At 41.2% G+C, this 13,680-nt stretch overlaps 1 protein-coding gene across 13 annotated transcripts in view; it reads right to left on the bottom strand.

Annotated features, from left to right (window-relative positions):
• Positions 1 to 13,680, bottom strand: part of CALD1 (caldesmon 1) — a 194,010-nt gene that overhangs the window by 50,990 nt on the left and 129,340 nt on the right. Inside the window, exon 1 of one of the 13 annotated variants that reach the window (XM_048058188.2) lies at positions 3,970 to 4,209. The exons of the other annotated variants lie outside the window; for them this stretch is intronic. Within the exon in view, the coding sequence (XP_047914145.2) occupies positions 3,970 to 4,016 (47 nt within the window). The 5' untranslated portion in view covers positions 4,017 to 4,209. Of the gene's footprint in view, positions 1 to 3,969; positions 4,210 to 13,680 lie in introns of those variants that run through there. 13 annotated transcript variants of the gene reach the window in all.

Here is a 13,680-nt window from a genome sequence, read left to right as displayed (position 1 = left end):
GCCACACCTATGCCAACAGGGTGGCTGTGAAGGACCTATCTGGATTAAAGATCTGCATTAACAAGGAATTTTCTAGTTTTGCTGAAGTAGGAAAAAAAAAAAAAAACATTTGTCAAAGTGAAGTGATATGGAAAATGCTCAGGATTGCTTTATTTTAATTCAGCCTGAAAGAAGGCGGCAAATCTTTCATCTATTTTTTTTCTTTTAACTTATTTTTTCTTTTAAATTTAGGTCAATTCTGTTTGGAAACAAAAGATCAGAATGTTTTGTTTAAAAAAAAAATGCAAAGAGGAAACTCAATAATTTATTTAGAAAAAGTGTCCAAAACTTAATTAAAAACAAAAAAAACTTGTTTTCATTTAGACAAAGCTAGTCTCAGAATTTGATGAATTCCCGAACAGAACTCTGTCCTGAACTCTCTTAATTTTTCTTGGTTTTACTAAATTTCCTGTTAATGAAAAATAGTTCTTTGAGCTCACCTCAGGCTTTCGGATTCCCAGAGAGCAGCACCAGGTTGAGTCTGATACCTCTCACCAGTGTCCTGGCTTAAACAGGGTAGAGAACTGAGCTTGGGGTTTTTGAGAACTAATCTTAGAAATTTGGCTTTTACAGAATCATGACTTTAAACTCAGGTGGGTGCCCAAAACTCCACACAGATTAATCCAGCTTTGTGCCCTCACCCCTCAGTGCCTTGCTTGTGTTGGAGGAAAAGAGGCACCTCAGAAATCTCAGAGATGTTTCCTAACAGACCTATCCTTTCTCTGCCATAATGTTTCCACCAAGAAGGATAATTTCACTCAGAAATGTTTCAGCTCATCAAAAATTTCTTCTGACACACTATGAGGAAAGTTCCTAAATCCAGCATAAAAATCTTGAAGTGGACATTCAGTCTCCAATAGCCCATGTCCCTGATGATGTGTAAACCAGACACAAACCCTATGTAGTGCACTTTGGCAGTGACAACTAATACATCAAGAATGCTCTGTGCACAAGAAACATTATTACCAGAGTGTTTGACATAAATATGGTCCACACAGAGATAAATATATCTGCATCAAAAGCACTCACCTATCATCCCAAGTGTTTTGGGCTTCGTCCCTAAGCATAAGGCACTGATGTGCAACTTGGATATAAGCTGTACAGCTCAAAAATGGACAGGACAGTGTAAGGGGATGAGCCACTTTCAGAGACTGACTGCTGTTCAGAGTTTTCAAAATGGACACAAATAGGCTTGCTGCAAGCTAATATCTTCACATATCTGGTGTCTAGTTACATTATGCCCATCTTATTTTTCCTCGGTAATCTAAAAAGGCTTTTGCAAATTAAGGATTCAGGCTATTGCCCACTGGGGAACAGGAATGAAAAGCATGTCCAACAGAGAAGATCAGTAAGAAGGAAAAAGATGGCTTCAAGTGAAAATGAACAATATTTATCTTCAGAGCAGAATTAACCAGATGACACAATGCCGCCATCATTTCTGCTGTCTGTGGAGATGTAAGGTGTCTTCTTCCACCCTTCTCTTCTAATAAAAAAAAATATAGTCAATTATCTGTCTTGAACATCCATCCAAGAAACAGAAAAGATATACAAGACTATAAGGAATGAATCAGAAAATACTGTGAAGGTGAATTTCCAACATCCTGACCTCCAACAAACAATCTGTGAAGTACGAACTAAAGTTATAATTTACTGGAAGAAAACATTCTACCTGTTGGCAAAGAATATTTCTGCATTCCTTAGAAACTTGCACAGTAAACACTTATTTGAGTGTCCAGCAAAGTGAGCCAATTCAATCCTTATACATTTACTTAGCAGTCTTTATATTTTCAGGCCAACCGGAATGATTTCTTGGCTATGATGAGAGCTTCTGCTTTTAATTTCCAGCATATCAAATGCTAACAGGATTATATTCAACTATTTAGCAATTACAGGATTTTCTACAAGTACACCAAGAGCATAGAAAGTATCTTTAAATGCTGCAGCTGAAACTATCATATAAAGAGGCCATTAGAGGACATTTGCAAGAAGTTAGAATTCTTATTGTACCTCATTCAAAGCAGTGCAGTAACAGCTTCCAGCCTTTCCCTGGAAAGTCTCCAGAGAGTTCACTTATATGGATTTTAATACTCCTTTTTCTTTTCCATTGCAATCTCCTGAGAAGGCATGAGCACTTGGAATGATTACGTTATGCCTTAGCCTGGGAAGGGCAGTATTTCATCATGTATTTCACTGAGCAATGCTTTGAAGAAGCCTTTGTGGGTAATGCTAAAGGTGTCTTCCCCACTTTTGGCCTGAGGTCATGTACGTGTTTGTTAAAAGGGAATAAATCAGTTTCCAAATTTTGGCCACACATTTCATTTCTCTTGAAAGTCCTTGCCCCAAGAGAGCTTTGCTGTTCACCAGATATGCTACTGGAAGCCTTGACAAAAGAAAATCCATGTCTGGTTGTCAAGGTGTGTCTGCCCTTGTTTAGAAGCTGCTACAAGGATACAAATCACCCAAGACACAGAAAACCAGGAGTACGGTAGGTAATCATGTTTCAAGAGAAAAAGAATTGAATTGCCTTCACTCGGACATAATTTCACTGACTTCAGTGGCTTCATTTCACATAATGTAACTGTGGGTGCTAATGCAGACACACACTAGGGTACTCCTCCCAGCGCTCGCCCAATGCTTCAGAGAGGCACAAGGCACAAAGCCAGCAAGTTGCTGGTTCCCACTCTTACCCGAGGGAAGAGCGTAGAAGAACCTCTCTCAGCAAGGATATCCAAAGATTTCTGGTTTTGTAAACAAAACAGTCAGACTCTGTCCAATCTAGCTAAACTGGCCCCAGTGCAAGCCAGTGAGTAGGGTCTGAAGGTCACCTCGGAGCCTCCAGCCTCAGTTACGGCACTCCGGGCCAGCTCCCCACACTAGGTGCCAAGAGTCCAGGTTTCCACCAGCTATATCAGCACCAAAATGCCTAAATCTCAGCAGCTTCTCCTCTCCCTTCCACTCCCTTGCTTTCCCCTCACAACGGTTGCGGTGAAGCTGGTTCCCTGCCTGGGCAGCTCCCCATTCCCATACAGCGATATGGGAGGGCTGGCAGCCGTGGCTTGTGGCCATGTTTCACCACAGACCAACGCAAAACAAGTTTATTTGACGTGCTCTTAGTTAAATTAGTATTTATTGCCCAATATCTGAAATCATGATGAAGGATTTCAGATTCCTGGAAGGGACTTCTTGGAGGGGTTGAGTTTCAGAAATCTCTGAGCTCCCTCCCTCCGTACAAGAGCACAGGATTTGATGCTGGAAACTCCAAAAACCAGCACCCAGAAATCCCAGTCTCTTTTGAAAATCTCTCCCAGATTTTAAACAAAACCCTGGCATAAATCACTTCACAGTATTTTAGAAACATAGTAGTGCCCTGTTTCCCACTCATCAACATATAAAGCAGACAAACAAAACAACAAAACAGGACCCAAATAAACCAGATAATTTCTCCAGCAATTTTGCACAGGCTAATTGATTTTCTTCTCTTGCTTCCCTCCCACATTCAGAGCTGAATGTGCCATGAGGACTTTATTTACACAGTGAATTAAGCAAGCTGAGTTATGTGAAAGTTTTCACACAAACTATGAAACTTCTGTAAACTTCCCATTAACAGACGTCTGATTAGCAACCAACCCTTCCAACGTATTATTCTGCCACTGAATAAAGCACTGAATAAATTCTGCAATTTTGATTAAAAAAAAAAAAAGATACATATATGTGAAGACTATTCCTTTAGACAATATTCTACATAGCACAATATAGCAAAAAGAGGAGCAAAAGAACCCGGTCTGCATCCAAGGCTTACTGCCCCCTTCAACCAACTTCCGAACTTTTTACACCGTTCTGTCCCCCTTTCCCATCAACACCATCCAGCCCTTGCTACACAACACCAAATGGCTAAATCCATACAGATATCAAAATAAATAGACAACTCACTTGGAAAGACTTGACAAGTTCTGCCTGCAGTATGATCTGCTGATCATGTCTGCAGCGTATGAATCAGTGCAAACTGCTGCCAGCTCCAGGGAGCAAATGGACAGATGATCAGGGCGTGGAATGAGATAATAAAAATGCCATTATCCTTTCAGGCATGCGAGACTCATTGGATGCTCTTTCCACCCCACAGGTTAACCATTTGGTCGGTCCTTAGCTCCTGTAATGACACACGCTATTTGCCTATTGTGAAGCTCATTATCTATCTGGTATCCTCCTCCCCTCCCTTCACCCCCCTTTGCTCCCTGATCATATGATTATTAGCTTTTTTACTGTATTCTCTCTAATAGATGCTCTTTGCTATGTCTGGACCTCCAACTGCGGAAAATCCTGTAGATTTCTCAGTTGTACAAGTTGATCGACAAATGCTTGCTTCCCATTCAGCTTTCACAAAAAGTGCTTTTATTGCAGCAAGCCTGTCCGAGCACCGAGCAGCCTGAGCGCTGTGCAGAGCTGCCTTCACAAGTATTTGCTTGTAGGGAAGTCACATTCCAGCCTGCCAAGAGATGATGAGGGGAGAGGACCTAAATATAAAACAATGGTCCAGGACCCAGTCCTCCCTTTTCATCATAAATCATTGCCTGAACATATTGTAGGCACTTGCATCCAGTCGAATTTGTGAAAGGTCAAGCTGGATCAGGCAGCTCAAAAGACAAGAGGGTGATTGCCGAACAGGGACAGATCCAGGGAGGTGGGAAGGAGCTGCAAGCTCAGCGGCAGTTAGGATAAAACCACCTTGTGTTTAGCAATGGGATTAAAAACAGGGCTGGAGCTAAACCCAACCTAACAGACTCTCCTTAACGTTCTTCCATCTAATCCAGTGACTGAGGCAGGAAATAGAAATGCAAACAACGTAATTTAAATGGAGGCACCATCAGTTACCACGATTTCACATGCTTGGCTCTCATGCCCCTCTGAGCCTGCATATGCGAGTAAACTGAAACAGCTTACTGTGCAGTCCTGCAGCCATTCCACCCCAGGCTGCGATCTTGTTAAACCTCATAAATTACAGGGGTGGGTGTGGATGGATTAGTACTCCAAAGGGAAATCTCTACAGCAAACTCACCCTTTGTGGGAAGGAGCGAGCGGGTTCACTAGGTGGCACTCTTACTTTGGAGTGAGCACTGACCGAGTCAATCCATTCTGTCTGAAGCCATGAAGGATGCTGGATGTCCAGGGAGGAATCATTCTGACAATTTTCTTCTCAGAGTTTGCAAGAAACCTATGGCTGCACTTGGCATAGGGCACTGATACTCATTTTATGTTCTGCTCAAATACTGCAGTCATTTATTTATTTCCTCCTGAAAAAATCCCTTTACAGTTTCCAGGTGATTATTTTTGTGAAAAGGGAACAGTTTTGTGCCTTACAGATTGGTGAAGGATTCTCATCAAGAAGGTACTGGCTTAGGTTTTCACACAGAAACAATAACCCAAGAAATTGCTATATCTTCATATGTACTATCTGAAGACCTTTGTTTTAGATTATATGTCAAAAAAATTTGAAAAAAAAAATCCACTTTATCCATCTTTTACCATATAAAATGTAGGGGAAGTCTGGGCTGAAACAAGAAAAGGCCAACACTGCTGACTGCAAATGAAGAAAAATATGAATTCCACTTCTGTGGTGGCAGAGAGACTTGCAAGTGAGATGAGAGTGCAGCAGTCCATCTCCATTTCTTTTACTTTGTCCTCAAGTGAAAGAGGGTACATAAGGCAGTGTGAATGTGAAGAGTCCTCAGAAAATACCAGTGAGAAGGGAGTCTCCTGAGAAGACTCTTGGAAAAGGCATTTCCATGATTGGCAAATTACAGAAGTAGAATTCTTTCCTCTGGAACAGCATTAGTTAAACAGAGATTGTGCCACTGTTCTGCCAAAACATACATTTTAATCAGATGCTAGATCCAAGAGTAGATGTTTATGAAACTATAAACTGGGCTCCAATGCAGCCCTACAGACTTCTAATACATGTCTGTATTTACTACTGTGTCACAAACAGATTTTTATTTATTTTTATTTTTTTCCAGTTGAGTGAGTTCTAAGTCCTTTGCAATCCATTCTGGAATATTTAGGTTACTGCAGGGCTCACAAACAAAACTGCCTCCACATGGGATAAAAATAACAGCAAAATGATTATCTTCTAAAATCTCACAGTACTCCTTCAAAAAGTACTCCCTCCTTGGAGATGTTCAAAGCCTCCTGGACATGGCCCTGAGAAACCTGCTCTAGGGATCTGTGCTTGAGCGGAAGGTTGGACCAGATGGCCTCCTGAGGTTTCTTCCAACCTCAGCCATTCAGTGATTCTGTGAAGAGCTCAAGATTTTTAAAAATATCCCACTGCCCCAACCACCGCGCAGATTCTGGCTCTATGTGGCAAATCTGACTTATTTGTTGGCTCATTAGGAATAGTAGAAGCCTCTCGCACTCGTATTAAGACCCACAACTGTTTTAAACTACCCCCTTAAAGGACAGTCAGAAGAATCACAATTTTTTTCTTTGCTTTTCCAAATAATGTTTTTAATTATAAAAAGTCTGGAGGAGCACTTACAGTCTAGATAATAACCACTGTGTTAATGATTTACATCGTCTAACTATTTTTGATTTGGGGCAAGACTTCTAATACCAAATTCCATCTTCTTGCCTATAGTTTTCATCTCTACAGCGCTACTAGAACATATACCTTTTGTCCACTCAATTCTTAAGCAATCATCAATGCTGACCATGCAAGTGTATCCTCAGCTTGGGTCATCTTTGCCCGCAAATGAAGAACTGAAGATAAATAAGGCGAGCAAAACTCCACTCCCAAACAGTCTCTGTGCCCAACTGGCTGTCACACTCATCTACAAAAGGTGTCCTTCTCAACAACTGCATGAAACGCTCTGCCTGTTGGCATTCCACATATTAGTTTTTAATTTGACAGCACTACTGTTATTATTTTTTTCCAGCCAGAAATTGCAATAAGCATTACTTATCACACTTGTAAAGCTTCAAGACCCGACATGCAATTCTGGACACAGTCCTGCTAATCCACTGCACAAAGGCAATGAGCACAGTGCCAAGTGGACCTGGTCTAACCCGTATTAGTGGCATACTGTTCCACTGGTGAGTGCCCAAGAGACTTCACCTTCAGCTGTTTTCAGAGTTGTGCACATTGCTTAAGCCATAAGGGCCGTTCAGCTGAGGAGCATCACTGTTTTAAGAAGAGCTGTGGCTCTTCTAGGGACATTTTGCAATTCAGTTTGTAATACAAAGGAGCGATCACCAAGGCCAACACCTGCAATGCTAAGTATTCACATTCAGTTGGTGCATATCCAGCAGCTCCGTAAATTTATAGCAATGCAGAACTGGTTCTCCTGAAAGAGGCTGACATTGAACCAATATTTTTGCCATGCTTTTGAACCCCTTTACAAAGAAGAGAGAGGAGGAGCTGAGTCAGTTATAGATCCTTGCACTTAATAATCCCAATATTTCAAAGCCAAACATTTGTTGTTGTTTACTTTCTTCAGTAACTGAACTGACAGAGAAACACAATCTCTTTTGTGGCCCTGAGGTGAACATGTTGCATGTGGAGCAATAAGAGGCAAATTACCTTCCTCCAGATCATTTTGAAATTCACTTGGGCATCTAAAGGATGAAAAATGATGGTGACAGGGCATGCATGTCTCACAACCTGTTTTCCTTGTATGTTCTGATGTTTCTGAGATGATTAGTCGCTCTAGGACAGCAAGACCCTTAAGCAAAGTAACAGAAAAAAATAAACAAACACTAACAAAACTAGGGCACTTGAGAGTAGTCACTCACACCAACAAATTCAAGTCAAATGGCTCTGTAAGAGTCTAAGCTCATCTATTACAACAATGAAAGGAACTGCAGGGCCTTTCATAGCTTCTCAACATTTAAAACAGCAAAATGAGGAGGAGGAAGGAGACGTGAGAGCTTTCCAAAAGGAAATTATTGTTGGGAGGTTCCAACATCTCCTCATACTAACAATAGGAATGTCCAGAGGTCATCCAGAGAGCCACTTAACATTTTGTTTGTTATTTTTACTTTAACCATTCCTGCATGCAAAGCAGAGTTTTCAGTGAGCTGATCACAATAACCCTTGAATTCTTATTCTTCTGAGACTATTGTGGATTTAGAACCTGACAGAGGCGTTTGCACATCCCAGACCATGCCTTCCCATACATAGTCCATTCCTCTCTGCATCCATTTATCAATAGTGGATTCTGTCTGTTGCTGCACTGCTCACTGTTCTTGTTCTACTCCTCAAATACTTCCCTAACTCTTCAGCAATTCATTTAGTCCTTTCCCAAGTCGAGGCAGTTTTTAAATGGGCAGGCAAATAACTTACAGCAATATATCTGATTTGTTTCATAGACAATAAATAGTTCACCCTGCACCTCCTCTCCTGTGTGCCACTGGTCTGAAATAAGTAGGCAGGCTTGTAGAGAACTTTTTAAAGCTACTGGCATTTTGCAAGAGAAACAGAACTCTATTTTTTATGAAAATCCGTTCTAATGACATTAACATCTGCTCCTTGTTTGAAGAATATTTTTAACTGTTCCCTCCCTGGGAAAATGAAAGATGCCACAGTGTCTTTCATGTTCTCACGGAGTAGACAAACTGTTGGTTTTTTTAAGGTCTGTTCTGAAATGCCCCAATACAGTTCACTGCAGGGAACTGAACGTATGCATCTCACAGGGCAAAAAGGATCTGTTTATTCATGCTCCTATGAGATTTCAGTTTAGGACACTGGCATGTGAGCAGGGACTTCATTTCACAGATGAACAACACTTAGCGTATTAAATCATATGCAGTAGGTAGAGTCTGGCAACCCATACATAAGGTCTTGGAGTAAATCTCTTGAGTACTCATAAAAATAAGGCTATGCATTTCATCATCAAATAATGCTGAACTGTCTCTTGCACTTCCAGTCCAGTTTTAAATACCTCAAGTAATGGAGATTCTGCATTTCCCAGTAGTAAGACTTTTGCACTCTTACAGAGTTCAGTATTAAGAAGCCATCCTACAGCTATGACATCTATTCTTCTCATTTTTTTTACAATGTAACTCATAGTTATTTCTACCTAGATGCCTATAAACAGCAGCAATGCCAGAAATTTGAATGTGTTCAGTGAAACCTGTAAGTAATACTTACCCAAACACGTAAGTGGATAAATATATTAAAATATATTCTCAGGTCAGAATATCTAGTCTTGGTTTTGGACATATGCAAATCATGGAAGCACATGTAAACAGAGTTTGCATGCTCACATGGACAAATTATCGTAGAGCTAATGACTTAGCAGACAACAGAACTTCTTGCATAGCCAAGTTCTGCAGGATTGGGAACAAACTTGTACCATCAAAATGTGAGAGCCTGAAGCCTCTGAAATTTTAAACACTCACAATAACGTACTTTTGGGTACTGAAGACCTATATAGAGCCCACGTAGCACTCAATCCCATCAGATGCCTGCTTTCCTGGAACAGGATGGCCTTGAACAGCACAGACAGGAGTTTGGTCATCTACAGAGAAGAGAATTTCATTTTCTCTGTCTGCCCTCAGTTCCTGAGATATTAATATTATCCTGCTTCTCACATGGAAAAGTTACCATCTGCATGTATGGCTGCGACAGTAAACAAAACAAACTCCAAGGCAAGTGCTAAAATGATATTCCAAGAAGAACTTCCACTGTAAATTGAACCTTGATTAGAAAAACATACCTGCTGGTGTTTGCATTCTCTATCAGCTACTTATGGGGCAATGCACAATCCAGAAATAAAGAAGCATAATATTTCACGGGTGTGATAGACTATTTCCAATAAAGCATAGCTTTTGTTTTATGTCACGTTTTCACTGCTTTCAAATAAACACTAAGATCCAAACAATAGTCTCCATATAAGAGCTAGGATATAGTCATTGTCTTGTCATTGAACAACTGAAATGGAGAAAACTGTACAAGGGAAGCATTCACAAAGGTTGTCTTTACCTCCTCTCCCGACTCTCCAGCACTGTCACTAGCGAGGGACAGACTCTGGTCCACTTCAGCTCTGAGCCACCCTCCAGAGGAGCATATTTCTCTCCAGCCTCCAGCAGTACAGGGAAAGGCCACTGTTTCCCACTCACTTCCACACCTATACCATTGTATTTTACACATACCAGGGACGTATACCAATTCTTACAGCAATAAAAAGTAATCTATTATTTTGGCTGGCAAATTTTAAAGTTTGCTGTCTCTCATTTATACCTCATCTTTAGCTTTCTTGGAGCAAGGACTGCCATTAAGAAATTTCAGCTTTAGTGGTGAGAAGTATGGTACTCAAATACTAGAAAGTTACGATTGGACTTGTAGGACTCCTGCTTGCAGCCACGTAGTATAAGTCTTGCAGAATCCACAAAACAGAAAGCCAAATAAGCTGCCAATAATGTAGATGCAAGACCTCCCCACCCCAATTGTTTCTGGCAACAGTTAATTTCAACACCTTCAAAAACAGATTGTTTATAAAATTATTCACCTATTTATTTACAGGCATGCTCTAAACATTATTATTCACTTCAAACTTAGCCACAAAAGTGGCCCACAACACAGTAGGCGTGATACAAACATAGAGAATAGATGCATGGCTAGCCAAAGGAGTTTATAGCCTTGACTCTTCTTCTGAGTGGGCATGAGTGGACACTCAAGCTTGACAGGCACCCCAACATACAACAGTAAACTTGGGAGATGTGAGGCACTGGGACCTGTTCACCCTTGTGTGCCACCACACAGCAGCGAGAGCATCCACTGTCTCACTTAAGTCTGAAGCCGTGGTCTGAGTCCAGGCTTTGGGTTTGATGCTTCTCTGCTGGAATAGTTTATATGAACGCATGCACAGGCGCACAAGCACACACAGCTCTGGAAAAAGAATAGCATTTCCTGCTGGGCCAATTTATGGAGACAGTCCTGTACCAAGAGCTCCTATCTTCTTATTCTGACTTTTACTGGTGAACAACATCCAAGCCCTGGTCGAGATCTCAGCTTCAAAAACAACCCAATAAACTCTGCTGGCAAAGCTATCCACCAAAGCCAGTGACTGTTCAACAACTTATGTCACTTGAACAGCTCAGAGGTATTCAAAATGAAAAACTGAGACTTGAAATATTCAGTTTGGGCCTTTGTCATCTCTGAACTTATCTTAAAAATATGAAGTTGGAGACTCAGACCAGGACTGTACTTCATGCAGGTTAATGATCAGTTAAATCCCTGGCTGAACGGCCTGCTCATTTTTAATATTTGGTAATGGCCCTTAGGTGTTTTGGAATGGCCTCTATTTCACTAGCTGCACGGGGATTACCGACTAACCGGATGCTCCCAGGAACCTTCAGAGAGCAAACAGTGTCAGTTTATTTAATAACTTTCAAAGTGAAACTAAAATCTTGTCCAAATCATGTCTCCTCTGATTTAATTAAAACGCACCACACATACTGCATTGCTCTGTTAATCATTAAGAAATTTAATTGAAGACAGAAGATGTGTCTTTTCTTTTCTTTTGTTCAAAAGCCTCCAGCCAGTGGAAAACTTCAAAAAACGTTCCAAAAAAAGACCAGTACAGTATGATTTTTGTTAGAATGGTCAATACGTCAGTATGCTTTTTCCCCCTCTTCTGTATTTCTGACTTCTATAGGAATGCATGTTAAAAGAGAGGGTTTTTTTTTCCCTTGCTTGGCAAAATACCTTTCCCAAATTTTCTAAATATTGCCTGGTATTTGCGTCAATATGACAGTCATTGGGTTTGACAGGAATCAGATTGCTAAACCCACACAAAAATGCTTTGGAAATTAGGGGCTAGTTACACATTCAATTTCATTCAAATCCACTTTAGCATACTGGCAAGGAGTGAACTAAACTATCTCTGTTATCCCTACACTGCTGTGGTTCACAGCAGAGGCTTCTTCAGCACACTAAACTCTATGCTGACTTTTAGACTCACTCCCAACTTCTGCTGTCTGATAAACCTCATTAGCTCTCCTGTCCCAATCCATTTTCACTTTCCAAGATGACCTAGCAACCCATGAAACGTATTCTCCCAATGCAGCAAGCCTTTCCAACTTCTTCCAGGGAGGAACTGAATAGGAAATTAAACAGTGTTAGAAGTATAACACTTTGTAAGACTATTCAAGAAACAAAATATATTTCCAATATTTTTTTCCCTTACTTCCCTCAAAAAATTAGTTTCATTCTTTACTTTCTTCAGGTCTTAGGAAATTTAAACATATGCTTCCAGTCTCATCAGTACAGTTGTTATCTAATGGGATTTCCCTCTTGAAAGCAACAAAGGGTCAAGGCTGAACACTTCCACAAGCCTGTCATATCAGATCAGGACAGCACTCCATCAAGGCTGGATTCTTGCCTCCAGCCATGGTTCATGCCTAATGTTTTAGAGGAAAGCAATGGGAAAAAGAAAAAAAAGGCAAACCACACTGCACCTGGTCCACTGAGTAAAACTCTCCTTAAGCGGCAAAATTCCTCTCTGCCCCCTGCAGGCAGGCAGCTGGGGCTCTGCCACATGCAGGCATCACCATCTGCACCCCAGTGTATTAAAAAAGGTAATTTACTGCAGGGTAATACACATAATATAGTATCAAGTAGTTAAAATGAAATCATCATAAATGTTCAGTATTTGCATCACAGTATGTGCATCAGGACATAATGATCTAGGGACTTAAATTAGTCCAGTATAACAAAAGACCAAGTGTATTTTTTCTTTGTTATTTCTCTACTTACCTATGTGCCAATACGTGTTTCTGCATTGCAGTACCTGAAATTTATCCTCATTTAGTGACAACTGCATGGGAACAACTCTCTATGGCACAGCATATCTATCTCCTCTTCTCTTAAGGTCTTGCGTGGCACCTTACTGTCAGGATGGGCCAGACCTCAGCAAACTCTCAAGACCATGATTTCCATCAGCCTGCACAGTACACCTGGAAACCCATGTCAAAGGGCTCAACCCATGCCTCAAAGCTGTCTGCAAGAGGACAGCCTGAAGTGCTTGGGTCCTTAGCACAAGCTCCAGATCTCATCCACATTACCCAGGTGGCCTGGGTGGAGACAAGTGCAAGCACATTACAAACAACCCCCGCTCCGCTCCTCCTCAGCACCACTCAGAATGTCAGTGCCAGGCAACACTATGGATGGGAAGCCCTGGATCACGGATCTAAATGCTTTAGCATCTGAATAGATCACCAGACAGTTACAGAGCATGAGGAAAGCCACTCAGCTTTGATCTGCTGTGCCCACTGGAGCCTCCAGCAAGCATATGAAGCCTTGGCTTCCCTCTAAGATCAAAAACCGGTGAGCCACTCAGGAAGCAGGCCCATGAGAAGGAAGAAGAGGGGCTGCTGCAACCCCTCATGCTCTACATGGGTTGTTTACTTATTTTTCTACGTCTGCTTTGGTTTTCATTTTTAAACATCTTATAAGTTAAGGTATCCATGAAGAAATGCATTTGTAAACAAACATCTGTGCAGCACTGTTTGAAGACAGTTTTGAGTTTGTCTTAATTCCTCACCATTGTTCACAGAGTTAGGAAAGCATCCCCTTCAGCCTGGTGGCCAGTAACCGAGGGCCGAAGAACCCACTGCATGGGTGACAGGCAAAAATCCCTCAGCTCC

The sequence above is a fragment of the Anser cygnoides genome, chromosome 1 (assembly GCF_040182565.1).
Source record: "Anser cygnoides isolate HZ-2024a breed goose chromosome 1, Taihu_goose_T2T_genome, whole genome shotgun sequence".
Classification (NCBI taxonomy): Eukaryota; Metazoa; Chordata; class Aves; order Anseriformes; family Anatidae; genus Anser; species Anser cygnoides.
The sequence above is the reverse complement of the archived record's forward strand: the minus strand, read 5'-3'. Positions and strand labels throughout refer to the sequence as shown.